Here is a 16,219-nt window from a genome sequence, read left to right on the forward strand (position 1 = left end):
ACTTCAATTAGCAGCCCATCCACGCAATACACTTCTTCCTTAAAAAACATTCATTAGGCAAGTACTGTGAGCATCGAGCATCGGGAAGTGACCTGAGTAGACAGTCCATCCCTCTGTAAACCTGAGGGATGACAGAGGCAGAAACAAAAGGCCCCCAGTTAAAGGATAAGTAGGGGGGAAAGTTGAACAAACATAAGGAAAGATACAGAATATATTTGGTAAATCAATTGTTGAGTGAATAAGAAAGACAGTCCTTGTGTGCCTCATAGGACAGCATCACAATGTCCATGTGAGCAGGGAAGGGCTGGCTTGAGGTCGCAGGGGAGAGTGAGACTATTGTAGGGACTGGAAGGGCATGCGATCCACCAGGTAGAAGAAATTAGAGTGTGCAGGATGAATTCAGAGCCAGAAAGAAGGAGGAAGAGACATGGAAACAAAGGAAGCACCATAAAACAACTTGGCTTAAAAACAAAACAAAACAAAACAAAAACCCACAGGGCAAACCTCCCATTCAAGCTCAGTGGCTGAGGGAGATTAGTGACCCTGCGGAAAGGTGCAGTGCTGAATTATGATTCCACAGAGAAAAGAAAACCATACTCCTGTAGGTTTGTGCTAATTCTGCTTGTAGCCTGTCGATTACTCTACAGTCTTAACTGTAATCTTGCCTATCCCTAAGGATCAGCATCTCTGAAATCGAAACCTCTCACTTCCTCCTGAATCTGTGTCACACCTCTAACCACTTGGGATGCTTTAACATTACCTCGCACTACAGACACCTAGAACCAAACTGGTTACTGCTTCCAATAGACCCATTTCCCTACAGCCTTCCTCAATTTCAAACTAATAGCCATGAAATTGCCAAGGTGAGAGAGTTTTGATGCCCACATTTGAATAGTCAGAAGTCCTCATGAATGCTTACTGCTATGTCCCTGTCCAAAAATCTTTTACACGTCTGGGGTCCCTTCCAGCTCAGGATGTTCTCTTAAAAGTATCCGTCTTCTTGAAGCTCTTAGATTTCTGGATGGATTACTATTACAAAGTTCTGATGTGATACTCCTACTATAACACCCAGTCTCTGAGAACTTACCACTCTATCTAAACTCAATGAGATCGGAATCAGTCTAACTCCCCATGCTGCATTTAAGACTGACTAGCAGTTGAAACACCCTTACCTATACCAGAAGCTGGTGTGAAGGAGCGGATTCTGCTAACCGTGGCAAGGTCCAGGGATTGGAAATATCTCAGAGATAACTGCCCCATCTCCCAGACAAAAATGTCGATTGAATTCTGATTTCCTGCTTAAGAAATAAAATGCAACATGCTGTACAAAGAAGATGACAACATGGCACAGAACTATATTAAAATTCAAGAGAACTTTCCACAAAGAACATCTATTTTAATAACTCAACTTGGTAGGGAACACAGCAATCACTTTCGGTTTTTATCACATAAACCACACACATACTAAAACATACCAATAGACATGTTCTGTCACATGAAGCACACACACACCATGCTACAAGACCAAACGTTGGAGACATGGCTTGGTGGTTAAGAGTACTTGATGCTTTTCCAGAGGATCTAGGTTCAATTCCCAGCACCCACATACACCTGTCTGTAAATTCAGGGGTCAGACACCCTCATACAGTCATATATACAGGCAAAACACCAATGTACATGAAATAAAAAACGCTATAATTTTTTGTTTAAAAAAAATAAAATGTTTCTTTGCTGATGATTGTTGACATTTCATCCTTGAAACTGAAATGACCAGAAGAAAATATATTCTTTTGCAGATTATATTTTGAATCAGTTTTATCAAAAGTCACTAGTCATTATTCTATAAATTTCTCATGATACCCCAAGTACAGTCCTATAAAATTATAACTTGGGAGATTGACTATAAAACCTTTATACACTTTTTTACATTACCTATCTACTGCTCATTTTATAGTAATATAAGTTTAAACTGGTTCAGTCCAGCACAAGATCACAGGTATAGTGCTTTCTTTCTTGCTAAAATGCACTTCTCACTGGCATTAGTCTATGGATCATCAAAAAAAGAGAACATTTCCCATAAAACATATAATATAATGTGGGTGATTTGGGTGGTAACTGTACATACATTACAGGCACTCTATTCACTCACCTAGAATGGTATTTTTGGCAAAAAATAAGTAAATATCATCTCCTGAAGACAAAGCCTCAACTTGTGTTATCCCACTGATGGAAAGTTCTTGAAAGTTAATAAACTGACTACCAGACCATGTAAATAAAAGGGAATTTTGTCTGATGTTAGCCTGGGAAATGGCTAAGAAGACAGAGCCTCCTCTGCTGAATAAGGCCATGCCCAGCACACCTCGGACAGGCAATGTCTGATGCCAGGCAAAGTTGTTTCCATTCCATCTGAAGACCTGCAGGGAAAGTCCAAACACAAGCTCCTTATGACCAGAAATTCAGCACCTGTGACAATGTAGCAGAATCATGCCCCTACACTCCTGCAGCCTACTGCTTACTTGAGTGAAGGTAGTATGCAAATAGAAAAGTAATAAAATCGATTTTCTCTCATTCTCTACTCACTCCTCTTTCTTTCCCCCTCCTCCTGCTCTCTCCCTCTCCTTCTCTTCCTTAACCCCCCGCCCCTGTGTGTGTGTGTGTGTGTGTGTGTGTGTGTGTGTGTGTGTGTGTGTGTGTGATGAATAAAAAAGAAGTTATTTGAGAAGAAATCAGTATAAAATATTTGGTGAAGTAACCAAAGCAGAAAACCAAAAATAGAAAAGAACTGAATATAAAAGTAAAATCATTGATGCCTCCATGTCTTCAACAGCTCCTCAAACAACAGACCAGAGAGACATTTTCACCTGAGGGTAGCAGTCGTATTTTCTGTCCTCATGGTAGCGATACACGTAGGACTTCAGGATAAACATCCACAGAGCTAACCTTAGAAGGAAGTTCATAACTTACCTGCTTTACTCTACAACCTGCTCACTTTTATAAAGAAAGCATTTTAGTGCTCAGGTAAAGTTCAGACTTCCAGCCAAGCATCAGGCTTGAGGTGATGGGTACATGTAAGGCCCCATCAATTATCAAGAAGAGATAATTAAGCTATCAATAAGTAAAAAGATGACTGCACACTGAGACAGTCCTGAACATGACAGTTAGGATAGTAGAGCACAGAAAAATGGATGTCCTGAGGAGGTCAAGTTAGACATGTTGGCCCCTAACACAGAACGATTGTCTTGATGTAGGCAAAGATTAACCCAACCTGAAACGCGAAGGGATTGGGGAACTGGACAGGTAAGGCTGTCTCTTTACTTGAGGCGATGGCATAACTTATAGTTCAGATGTGAGCCTCTGAGACAGTAAAATATAAGTAAAAATGATTCTGTCAAGGCAACAGGCATGCTGCAGCAGTAACCTGGGAAGATGAGGAAATGATAGAAATGCTATATAACAGACAGACTATATAACAGACAGACTATATAACAGACAGACTATGTAACAGACAGCCTATATAACAAATAGACTACATAACAGACAGACTATATAACAAATAGACTACATAACAGACAGACTATATAACAAACAGACTTTATAACAGACAGACTATATAACAGACAGACTATATAACAGACAGACTATATAACAGACAGACTATATAACAAACAGACTTTATAACAGACAGACTATATAACAGACAGACTATATAACAGACAGACTATATAACAGACAGACTATATAACAAACAGACTTTATAACAGACAGACTATATAACAGACAGACTATATAACAAACAGACTTTATAACAGACAGACTATATAACAGACAGACTATATAACAGACAGACTATATAACAGACAGACTTTATAACAGACAGACTATATAACAGACAGACTATATAACAGACAGACTATATAACAGACAGACTATATAACAAACAGACTTTATAACAGACAGACTATATAACAGACAGACTATATAACAAACAGACTTTATAACAGACAGACTATATAACAGACAGACTATATAACAGACAGACTATATAACAGACAGACTTTATAACAGACAGACTATATAACAGACAGACTATATACCAGACAGACTATATAACAAACAGACTTTATAACAGACAGACTGTATAACAGACAGACAGACAGATTATATAACAGACAGACTATATAACAGACAGACTATATAACAAACAGACTTTATAACAGACAGACTATATAACAAATAGACTACATAACAGACAGACTATATAATAGACAGACTATATAACAAATAGACTATATAACAGACAGTCTATACAACAAACAGACTATATAACAGACAGACTATATAACAAACAGACTTTATAACAGACAGACTATATAACAGACAGACTATATAACAGACAGACTATATAACAGGCAGACTATATAACAGTCTATGTAACAGACAGTCTATATAACAGACATACTATATAACAGACAGTCTATATTAAAGATGGACAGTCTATATTAAAGATGGATAATCTATATTAAAGATGGATAGTCTATATAAAGAAACAGTCTATACAAAAGGACTACATAGAATTTAAAATTTTTGTAAGTAATTGAAAGTTGCTGAGCAGTTTTAAAATGAGGAATAACACAAAGTAATGTTGTTTAAAAAGGTAACTGTAGGCACTCGACAGAGAACGGGTCTGCAGAGGTGAGGAGATTCTCGAGATGAGCTGCAATGGTGTTCCAACTGACCCAGTGAGACATGTGGGAAAGCCTTGGTGGAAGGTAAGAAGTGGACAGATGAGACTGTATTCAAAATGTACTTAATAATAATATAAAAGGATAATTAAGCAGAGGCTATCCCATAGTTCCTCCTGAATAATTCTACTTTACAGGGGTGCTATTTCCTGACATAGAGACAATGAGAAAAATCACATGGAGAAAATTTAAGTTCAGGCTAAGATGTTATATATTACATGCTGAAAATCTATGTGAATGGACAGGGAAAAAACAGACAGAGTCATCTAGAATACAGAGGGAAGGCTTCGGGTGTGATTTGAAAGACACTGGCCTGCAGCTTGTATGTCAAACCACAGATTTATAAAATGACCCAGAGCAAGTACAGAAAAAAAGAAAAAGATGAATTAAAATTGAATTCTAAAAAGCTCCAGGACATCTCAGTTTAGAAAGGAAATGGGGAATGACAGTAGTGTCTGGGAATGATGGGGCAGTAAGTGGGGGTTGGGGGGGGGATAAAAAGAAATGGAGGGATTAAGGGAAGGTGGAAAGGAGAAAAGGAAGGGCAAGGGAGGGCAGGCAAGTCGGTGACCGATGAGGATAAAGATGAAGAACATTGATCTGTGCAAGAGAAAAGATGGTTCAAGTCTGAGGCCATACTGACCACCATACACGATCACAGTGAGGATATACAAAGACCCGACAACCCAGCCGCCATTGGTGAAGAGTAGTATTAACTATGTTTCTTGTTTTAGGATAAAACATTCTGACAAAAGCACCCCGCGTGAAGAGCGTACTTGGTTCACAGTTCCCGGATGCAGTCTTCACAGTGGGGAATGCATGGCAGTGGGAACTGGGCAGCTGGGCAGCCTGTAGTCATTGCCCGGAGACAGGGAGATGAATGCTCAGTCCACTTTCACCAGCCCACAGAATGGTGCTTCTGGAGTAAGGATGGGTTCCCACCTCAAGTAACCTCATCTGGATAATCCTCATCATCACATCCAAAGGCTAGCCTTATCTACAGTTGTCAAGTTGACTATGAGACTCAGCCCAAGTGAGGAGAAATTTCCTGGGAGGGGGAGGGGGAGGGGGAGGGGGAGGGGGAGGGGGAGGGGGAGGGGGAGAGGGAGAGGGAGAGGGAGAGGGAGAGGGAGAGGGAGAGGGAGAGGGAGAGGGAGAGGGAGAGGGAGAGGGAGAGGGAGAGGGGAAACTATCATGGAAAAAGATAGGGTCTCTTTTAAGCTGAGCATTGCTTGAACATTACGCTCACTGTAATAATCACCAGCATGGAGGGAATAGCCAGCCTATGAAGACAAGAAGGTCATCATGGTGAGAGGACAGGCGTCCATAGACAGATCATGGTGAGAGGAAGGAGGTCCATAGACAGGGCCCTACAGTGATGGGAAGTGGGAGTAAGGCTGGGGTTCAAGTGTTTTAAAAAAGTTGTAAGCTTCCTTCTGGAAGATTCCGTTCCTTATGGAAGATAGCATAGAGTATACATCATCTTTTATTTTGATTAATTTTACAAATCTGAATTGCACTTAAGAATGTACAAAAATAGGAAAAAAATTTTTTTTTTTTACCAAGAATAATGGCAGGAGAGCCATTAGCTAGAAACGAATAGGTAAGGAGCAGGTATGGGAGCCTGAGAGACAAACATCAAATAAGATGACAAGATGTAGTAAGGCAGAGAAGTGTGGAGTGTGGGCTGCGGCCCCGGGGGCCGCTTGGCGGTGGTACCCATGATCCCACCTGTTGCAGTGTTACCCATGACTCTCTACTGATCCCATCTGATAAGCTGGGATTTTTCTCCATAGTGCTTTCCAACTCCATTACACCCAATCAGATGCTTGTGCTATTGTTAGATTGGCTCTCTCTCTCTCTCTCTCTCTCTCTCTCTCTCTCTCTCTCTCTCTCTCTCTCTCCTGAAGATGTAATATTTTAACCCTAGCCTTCAAAAACTATGTCCAAGCAGTATCATTCCACATCACCTCCACAAACAAAATCATGCATTTGTTCAATCCTATTCATAGGAACAAATTTTAATTAGCGTGTTTTAGAAGGGAGGAAGTTTTCACTTTAGAAGAACCACACCTGGGTTAATTCCGAATCGTTTCTTTGACTTGCAATGATGAAATAGTCTTGACTATCTGAGGTGAAATGCCTTACTTGACAACTTCCTGAAATAACGATTGTCTGTACCTGCAAAAGAGAGGTGACAAACACTTGAAAGTCCTTAATGACAGCAGCAGCTGACGTCAGTAATAGCATTCATAGACCTGGTTTAGCCAGGTGGTGGTGGCACAGGCTTTTAATCCCAGCACTTGGGAGGCAGAGGCAGGTGGATTTCTGAGTTCGAGGCCAGCCTGGTCTACAGAGTGAGTTCCAGGACAGCCAGGGCTACACAGAAAAACCCTGTCTCGAAAAACAAACAAACAAACAAACAAAAAACCATAGACCTGGTTTAACATTTGAAATTCTGTTTAATCTGTAGGCTATGCATTCCAAAGTATCAGTTGGAGACAAAAATAGCCTTGAATTTAGATACTTGCTACAGTGTACATCAAATTGCAAAAAAACAAAAAAATGTTCTTTTGTCCTTTAACATAGAACATACAGCATCTTTCATTTTGGTTACTGTTACAAATCTGAATTGCACACATAAGTAAATCATCTACAGAAAATGAAAGAATTTCTTTTACCAGCAATAATCTGAATCCAGAAGTGAACATGTACACGCTGTTAATGGAAGGCTTTTCTCCATTTCTTTCCCCGTGAGTAATCACAATATACGGGGAAACGCCAATATTAAAGGCCTCACAAGTTTTAGGACTTTCTACATTTAAGTCCTAGGAAACACAAATGATATTAGTAATTAATGTTGCATCACAGTCTTCACATACATTTTATTTTGTGCACCATAAGGCAAACAGGGATGCTTACCTCAACCGGAATGAAAGTTCCTTGCCATCGATAAACAACTAATGAGAATTTTCTCAGCATTATGCCATAAACTGAATCTTCAACAGTAAAGAAACACCAGTCCAATGCTGTCTTGTCAAAAAAGCTTTGAAATACGGAAAAGACAACATTCGTTCCCCCTAAAACAATAAAACAAACATTTATGTGTATATAATTGCATCTGAACCTTATTTCATGGCATTATTTAAAGAGTGAAGCTAGTGAGTGTATTAGAAAGATGACGGTGGTAATGAGGAGGAGGAGGATGTGTGTATGTGAGTGTGTGTGGGTGCGTGTATGTGTGTGGGGGGGTGTAAGTGCATGCTGTATGTAAAAGATAATAGACACTAGGAAGCTTGAAAGCAGTAACTAAAAGTATTAATTTTTTAAAAGTAGTGATACTTTGATGGAGATATATATATATATATATATATATATATATATATATATATATATCTGCTACATTCTTGTCCAAGTATATTCAAAACTAAATCTGAGTATAATATTTTAGAGTGAAATATGCTAAAATGGCTTCTATCATCTTCCATAGAGATTATCAAAAGACAGCTGAATTTTGAAAATGGTAAATATGCCTAAGAGAAAACATGCTATTTGTGTTGTCAAATTTAATCTCACATTTTTAATGTCTACCCATCCAATACTATTAGTTTCCGTTTTATAGGCTTTAAAATATCTATGCAGACTCACTTCAAAAGACTTCAAGGTTTTATCAGATTGCTACAAATTACACATGTTCTAAATTCTGTATTCAAAAACACTAAAAAAGAAAAACATTGGTTAATGAGAATTTTTTTAAAAAATTTTTTTTAAAAATTTTAATGTCTATTTTTAAAAAAAAAAAAAAAAACTTCAATCATGTATTGTCATGACTATTTCCCAAAGTAAGTTATTTTTAAACTTTCACTAATTATCTGAACATGATAGGCTAAGAATAACAAAACATAGAACTTGTATAAAATATTGAGCAGAACATTTTAGTTCAAGAAGACACAGTGTCAGTGCCCAGAGGCAGCATTCACTAGAGACTGTCTTTCCTAAAAGTAGACATTACATTTTTATCTTGCAACCTTTCAAACAAGTTCCATAGCTTTGTCATTAGGAGTCATGAGTAAAAGTGACATACAGATGAATCTTCAGTCCTGTCACTCAGAAAGATGGCGGATGTGGATGGCACACCTGCTACCTAGGACTGCCCATCCCCAGGACCACTTCTGAGAGATGTAATGACGGAAGTCTTCGCAGGAAATCAAGTCTTTGTGTATTTTATATATCTCGTCATTTATGTGACGAGTGTGTCCACATACATATTTCCCTCCTGTTTTCTGGCATTATTGCTACTTCTGTTTCTCTCCATCATGCTTAGTCTTTCTTACTTCCCAGGCCTTCTCCATCAGCACTGATGCAAGTTCCAGTCACTCCCTACTACACAGATAGGAATTCTCCGAGTTCCAGTATTTTCTCTAGACCTTATCTTCCAAGCCAGACTTTCAAAAATAGTTGCATGTATTTAAAGTCTCCTTTCTTTTACCTCCTCTTCGAGTGTTAGTGAGTCCCTGTCCCCCTGTACAAATAGCCTTTCTAGCCCATGCATGCCTTCTCATTAGTAACTGTAATAGTTGTTTTTTTCTAGATTTTCATCTCACTGAACTCCCAGTGGGACATGGCCTCTCCTCAATCCTAACACTGTCTTTTACAATCTCACATTTTTCTGGGCTTCCTGGGTCTTTCTCTTTTCTTAGGTCATTTTCCTATCTCTAGCCACTCAGTATGAGTGTCTTCATGGTCTAGTCTGCACTTGTCTCCAATCTAACTACAGTCTCTCTTTTTAGTCTCTCAACCCTCATGAGTTGCAATACAATATGCTTCCTCAACTCATAGTGTATCAGAAAATTTCCATTTAATCTAGAGAAATACCTTCTTATGTCTAACTCAAGGGTAACACATTCCAAACCACACGAAGTCCACTCTCCTTCCTCAGATCATACTTCTTTGATAATTTCTCTCTTAGATGGTGGCTTGAACTTTCCCTCAACTGTATAAGCTAGAAACGTGGGGTCTTCCACAGCATCTCCCACGAGTCACAGACAACACATCCCTGGGTCTAAGCTCTGTGTCCTCTCTTCTACACAAACAATTCTTTACATGGTACTCTGAACAATGTTTATAAACTATAAATATAGTCATGCCAAGCCATTCTTATGTGTACATAAACCACTGAGAGGCTTTTCCTTAAAACTAGGATGAGCATGGCATCCAAGAGATGTTTTTCAAGTTCTTTAATGATCTGGCCTTATCTAACTAGTCAAGGTAAATATTCTCTCTTACTTCTCTGTTTACGGTCCATTCTATATTTTCTCTTATATATCAGTTTATGATTCAAGTCTCCAGCCTTGACAGTCATTCACTGCTGTCTCCAGCTTCCTCCAGTACAGTGTTTTGGATCCAATCCCCACTCATCAGTCAGCCTTAATGTAATCATTGATTCTCCTTGGAAGTCCCCACCTCATATTTACTTTATTTTATGTGTGTGTGTGTGTGTGCGCGCGCGTGCGTGCGTGCGTGCTTGCATGCATGCGTGTCTCTGTATGTATTTGATTGCATACATGCCATGTGTATGGGTGCCTGAAGAGGCCAGAACACGATGTCAGAGTTCCTGAATCTAGAGTTCCAGGCACTTGTCAGCCTTCTGACATGGGTGGTAGAACAGAATTCAGGTCCCCCCCCCCCCCCCCCCGAAGAGAATCCAGAATTCGTAATCCCTTCAGCCCTCACTTACATTTTACTACTTCCAATATCCCCTAAAGCATTATTATCATTTGCAATGCAAATTTATTTTTTTTTTATTTCCTAGATATTTCTGGGAATGCCTAAATGCTAAGCTCTGTGAGCCGAGTTCCAAGTCTAGTGCATGAAAAATGCACAGTAAATACTATGGATGCAATAACAGAATCAAGTACCTGTTCTGCTGGTAATACATCATTTATGGAAAGAAAGCTAAACATACTCATGCCAAAAGCTGTTTCAGACACCGTCTCCCACTGCACACTCACAGCCAAATCAAGGCCATTTGTACGTGACACATTGAGGTACACACTCCTGTTGGATTCTTCAACATCTATAGAGGTAGCACTAAAAGAAAAAAACAAGTGGAATTTGGAGAGCAGAAGAGAATAATTTCTAAATATTTAAAATACATATTACACTGCCAGCATATTATCTGATAAACTTGTAAACCTGTACGCTCCGATGAGACCCACAAATTGTCTACAGTGGAGAACTAGACTCTCGTATTCAAAAGTATTCACTTATGGAGAATTTTTAAATAAAAATATAAATGTGACACTCCAATGATGTTATCATAATAATGATTAAATATCGCCATTCTAAGCTCTCTCCACACAAAACTCAGATAACTGCTAAGAAATAGGTGAAGTAGGAGAGGCTTAGCCTATTAATATTAGATGCCTTAAGTATTTTAAGAAATAAAATATAAGTATTTGTCAGCTCCCAGACATGTTAAAAATAACCAGATATTAATTTCAATCTACATCTTCTCAGTTCACAAGTGTTACATATTTTGTTTCAAAATGTTAATGTTTTGTAAATAACCCATACCTATTTTCAATGGCAGAGATACTGAATAGTCCCAAAGGGGCCTGGTTTTGCAAAATTGTTATCAAGGTTTGAACATGGGCCCCTAGTCTAGCACCTCCAGTTGGATTAAACAGGGTGCAGACAAAGTGCTCATCCCGTTCTGGTTCCGTGTCTAGTATGGCAGAGATACGCAGGGCCTGAAACACAGTGAAAATAATGAAGTTAATAGAATATGGTCTTTTTGAAAGACACATTTGGAGAACTTCACTACACATTGTTGTAAGACGTTTTGAAATATGACTTCTATTTATTTATATTTGATCCCCATCATGTGGTGACTACAACTGTTCCTACCTTGGAGATTTTCAACACGGTGATCTGCCTCCCCACAGTGTCTGAATAGTAACAGTTTCTAGCATTTAAAAATGACCCTGACTGGGGATGGAGAGATGTCTCCTCAGTTAAGAGTTCCTGCTGCTATGATAGAGAACCAAAACAGTCCCCGCGAATATACACCAGGCAGCACACGGGGGCCTGTAACCTCAGTCCCAGGAGATAGCATGCTCTCTTCCAGCCTACATGGGCACCTGCATTCATGGGAACAGACACAAACAGACCACTTCACATGCATAATTTTAAAATAAAATACTTTCTTAAAGTTCTTGAAAACCACTGATTACCAGGTTAAATTCACATGCCGATTTCTGTAACCTTTTTGTCCCATCTGGGCTACATCACTTCTTTAAACCTCATTTCATCTGGAAAGGACTGGCCAGAACCAGTGACGGGCAGAGTGGGTGCAGACTAGAACTGATCCAAATGCTGGCCAGCAGCGGAATAAAAGGTTTGTGTCCTCAGCGACAGAATGCAGCACAGTAACTCGGAAATGAACTATCTACTGACAGTGCTCCCAGAATGCAGAGCGAAAGGTATCAACAGAGACGTGTAACTGCTTAACAACCCTGTCTATATAGAGCTAGATAGTCCTGAATTTTAAAAGTCTCTCTAGAAAAAGCAAAGGACAAAAAGAGATGCTTCTCACTGGCCATTCTTTAGACATCTTCCTCTGCATGGTAATCATATGTGCACATCATATCTTTAAAGTCATTTACCTATACACTTAGGGACTGTGTACCTTACAACTTACATTTTAAAATTCAAGTGTGGGATAGTTTAAAATTTATTTAATTTGTTCCAACAATTAATTTTTATGAACATATTAAAGATCTTAAAACTATAAAACTAATTCAAGGAAAGGCAAAATAAAATGTAATTTTAAGACAAAAAAAGAATAAAGTAATATTCACAAAAACACTTATGCTTTAAGCTTTTATATCATTTAAAAATTGGAGTAGATCTTTAAGCAAATCCATTAAAGGTTTAGATTTTCAAGGATGTAAAAATTGAACTTGGAAATCATTCTGAAGTTTATACACAAGAGAGGACTGAGGACATAGGTAAGCCACAGAGCACTTGCGAGCATCCCCAAAGTCCTGGGTCTAACCTACACCACAGAAAACAGACTGCTTCAAATATTAGGTGACCTCCAATGTTTAATCACTGTAAGTATACTAGCTTAGTACTGGATTTGGCTGTAAAAGGCATAAGATTATGTAATCAAATATTTTTAACTGTATCTCAAAAATAAAGCTGAGGGGCTGGGAGGGTGGCTCAAGTGGTTAAGAACACTGGCTTCTCTTCCCGAAGACCTGAGTTCAATTTCTACCTACATGGGTGCTAGGTTCAGTTCATCACCCACATAGCAGCTCACAACTATCTGTAACTCCATTTCCAAAGGACCCAATACTCCCTTCTGACCTCAACAGGCACCAGACACACATGTGGTACACACACACGTATATGGTCAAACACGCATATACATACAAATGCATGGAAGTTTCTTTTGGCTTATGTTCTTACAGACAGTATACAGGGAAAAAATACCATTTAAATAATTTTTTTAAATTTTTTAGATTTATTTATTTTATTTATGAGTGATCTATCTGCATGTACACCTGCATACCATCAGATCCCAATACAGACAGTTGTGAGCCACCATGTGGTTGCTGGGAATTGAACTCAGGACCTCTGGAAGAGCAGACAGTGCTCTTAACTACTGAACCATCTCTCCAGCCCCTGGTTTCAAATTGACAATGCTAACTATGCATTCCAATTCTTGCATATTCCTCTACCATATTGACAGGCAATTTCCTCAGCTGCCATCTGTGTATACTTTGTAACTCTGAAATGCTTGCCACACACTCTAGTACCTTTGTCTCTCTCCTTTAAGGAGGTTTTTTTGCTTTGTTTCTGAGAACTGAGGGAGCATACTTCTGAGGGAAAGCTTTTAAATACTAAAAATAATCTTGTATTCTTATTAAAGATATTAAAGATTCAACTATACCTTGGATCGAACGCCTTCCTCTAGAACAATAAAGCCTTTGGAAGGAACCAGGTCCTTAGATTCAGTTGAGGAGTTGACTTCTGTCACAACAAACTGAACCGCCACCGTTCCAAAGAGACCCTGGGCTGGCTCCCGGACAATGACTAACACTGCTGTACTCTCCTGCACGTAGAGAGAGGTAGGTTCCCTGAGGAAGATATGCTGGCTGTTGTTAAAGGACAGAACTCCTGGGCCATCGTCATTGGCAACGACAGTAATCACAGCTGTTAAAACAAGAACATGCAAGCAGCAACTGAAGAGCGGATGTTATAAACCCTAACAAGCATGCGCACATCTGACAGTGTGATCTGTGTCACCTTAGTTCTCGCTGCAGCCCATAATGGGGAATTTTTTCCTGTCCCCACCGTGTTTTAGACTAAACACAGGCTACTCTATAGAAGTTACAAAGCTGGAAGGGAACAGAGCAGTGGTACAAGCCAGGAAGTTGGCTTCAAGATCTTTATTATTCTTACAGCCATATATGTTTTCATGGATTTGTGGGGAGAGCACATGTCACAGTGTGTGTATGTGTGGAAGTCAGAGGACAACTCGCGGAAATTCTTCATGTAAATCCCAGGGGTGGAACTCGGGTCATCGGGCTTGGTGGCAAACACCTTTATCTGCTGAGCCCTCTTGCCAGCCAAGACATCACTTAAGCATCATCATACCTTCATATTTTAGCTGTCATTGATTGAAAATATAACTGTAAAAGCATCACATTCAATGTAGACAACTGACACAGAAATTGATGTGAAAATATTAGAAAGATGGACACAAAATGTTGACCTTGTCTCACCTTGATCCATTGTTATATCCCTTTAGGTAGTTCACATTTGAACAGTAGAGTCTCCCTCCCTCCCTCCCTCCCTTCCTCCCTCCCTCCCTTCCTCCCTCCCTCCCTCCCTCCCTCCTTCCCTCCCTCCACCCCCACTCTCTGAACTACATCAACTCAGGCCAGAGCCAGTAGGCAAGCCTGTGAGGAATCTTCTTGAACAATGACTAATGTGGGGGTGTACAGTGGTCATGGCTTATATTCAAAAGCAAGCCAAGAAAGTCATGCAGAGCAAGATCATAAACATCATTCTTCCTGACTTCTTCATGATGGTCACAAATGAAAGTTATGAACTAAAATAAGCCCTATCCTCCCCAGCGTGCTTTAGTCATGGTGTTTATCACAGAAGCAAAAACCAAACTAGGAAGGATAGATAAAAATAAACTTTATATTGAAAATCAAAAGCCAATAAAAGCCCATCATTAGAATTTAGGGTATTACCTTTACACTTTAGGATAAAAATAAATTAACATCCTTGTCTCACATCATTATTAATAAATAATTCCCTCCTATTAACCACATACTAATCAAAATTATAAAATTTCAGAAAAAAATATAGTAAAATGCATTGTTTTGGGGGAAAAGCAAATCAAATTTAAAAATAACAATACTGCTATTTTAAAGCTATATAATAAAAGATAACATATTGAATTTAAAACATAAGAACAAGCTCTGAAGATTATTTACAAAATGTCTAATAACTGAGCTTGTCTGCTTGTCCTGGCTCTAGAGCAGCCACATGTTCTCAGGCAGTGCCAGCTCCATCACTGAGATGCGATGGTAGAGGTTGGAGTGGATGGGTTTTGGGTCCAGGGTGGCTGGTTAGCAGGACTGCCTTAAAAAATCTAGCAAAGTGTATGCTGTTGTTACCATTAACGACCCCTTCATTGACCTCAACCACATGATCAACGTGTTCCAGGATGATTCCAGCAAACTAAGTTCCACAGTCAAGGCTGAGTACAGGAAAGTTCCATTACTTAAAACCATCTCTTATCAAATAGGGTGATACTTGTACTGAATATGTAGTAGAATCTATTGCTATCTTTACCACCACAGAGATGGCTGGGGCACGCTTAAACAGTCGAGCCAAAGCATCATGTCTGCCCTCTGCTTAGCGTGCGTGTTTGTGATGGACGTGACCATGAGAAGTCTGAAGATTTACTAAAACATCAGCAATGCCTCCTGCGCCAGCAAGTGCTTAGATCCAGCCCTCTACCCCTTTCCATGGCAACTTCAGCACCTTGGAGAGACTCATGACCACAGTCCATGCCATCCCTGTGACCCAAAAGACTGTGGATGGCACCTCAGGAAAACTGCAGTATCATGGCTGTGGGGCTTGTCAGAATGCCGTCCCGGCATCCACTTGGGTGTAGGCAAGGTCATTCCTGAGCTGAATGAGGCATTTATTGGAATGGCCTTTCCTGTTCCTACCTTCAGAGTGTATGTTGTGAATGTGACCAGCTGCCTAGTGAAAGCTGCCAGATACAAGGACATCAATGAAGTGATATAAGAGATGCCACAGGTTCCCTTTGGTCATCCTGGGCTACACTGAGAATCAGGTTGTCTCCTATAACCTTAACAGAGACACTTGATCCTCTGCCTTTGATGATGGTAGCTTTGCCCTCAATGAATACTCTGCCAAGCTCA

The 16,219-nt window shown here is 39.5% G+C and overlaps 1 protein-coding gene across 1 annotated transcript in view; it reads right to left on the reverse strand.

The window, feature by feature from the left end:
• Adgrv1 (adhesion G protein-coupled receptor V1) overlaps positions 1-16,219 on the reverse strand; it is a 514,991-nt gene that overhangs the window by 383,473 nt on the left and 115,299 nt on the right. The window contains exons 43-50 of the mRNA XM_076927075.1: positions 13,702-13,964; positions 11,319-11,494; positions 10,708-10,832; positions 7,665-7,822; positions 7,424-7,570; positions 6,816-6,923; positions 2,150-2,414; positions 1,173-1,295 (exon numbers count right to left, since the gene is read on the reverse strand). Coding sequence (XP_076783190.1) covers positions 1,173-1,295; positions 2,150-2,414; positions 6,816-6,923; positions 7,424-7,570; positions 7,665-7,822; positions 10,708-10,832; positions 11,319-11,494; positions 13,702-13,964 — 1,365 coding nt within the window. The remainder of the gene's footprint in view (positions 1-1,172; positions 1,296-2,149; positions 2,415-6,815; positions 6,924-7,423; positions 7,571-7,664; positions 7,823-10,707; positions 10,833-11,318; positions 11,495-13,701; positions 13,965-16,219) is intronic.

Source organism: Arvicanthis niloticus, chromosome 29, assembly GCF_011762505.2.
Source record: "Arvicanthis niloticus isolate mArvNil1 chromosome 29, mArvNil1.pat.X, whole genome shotgun sequence".
NCBI classification, from domain to species: Eukaryota; Metazoa; Chordata; class Mammalia; order Rodentia; family Muridae; genus Arvicanthis; species Arvicanthis niloticus.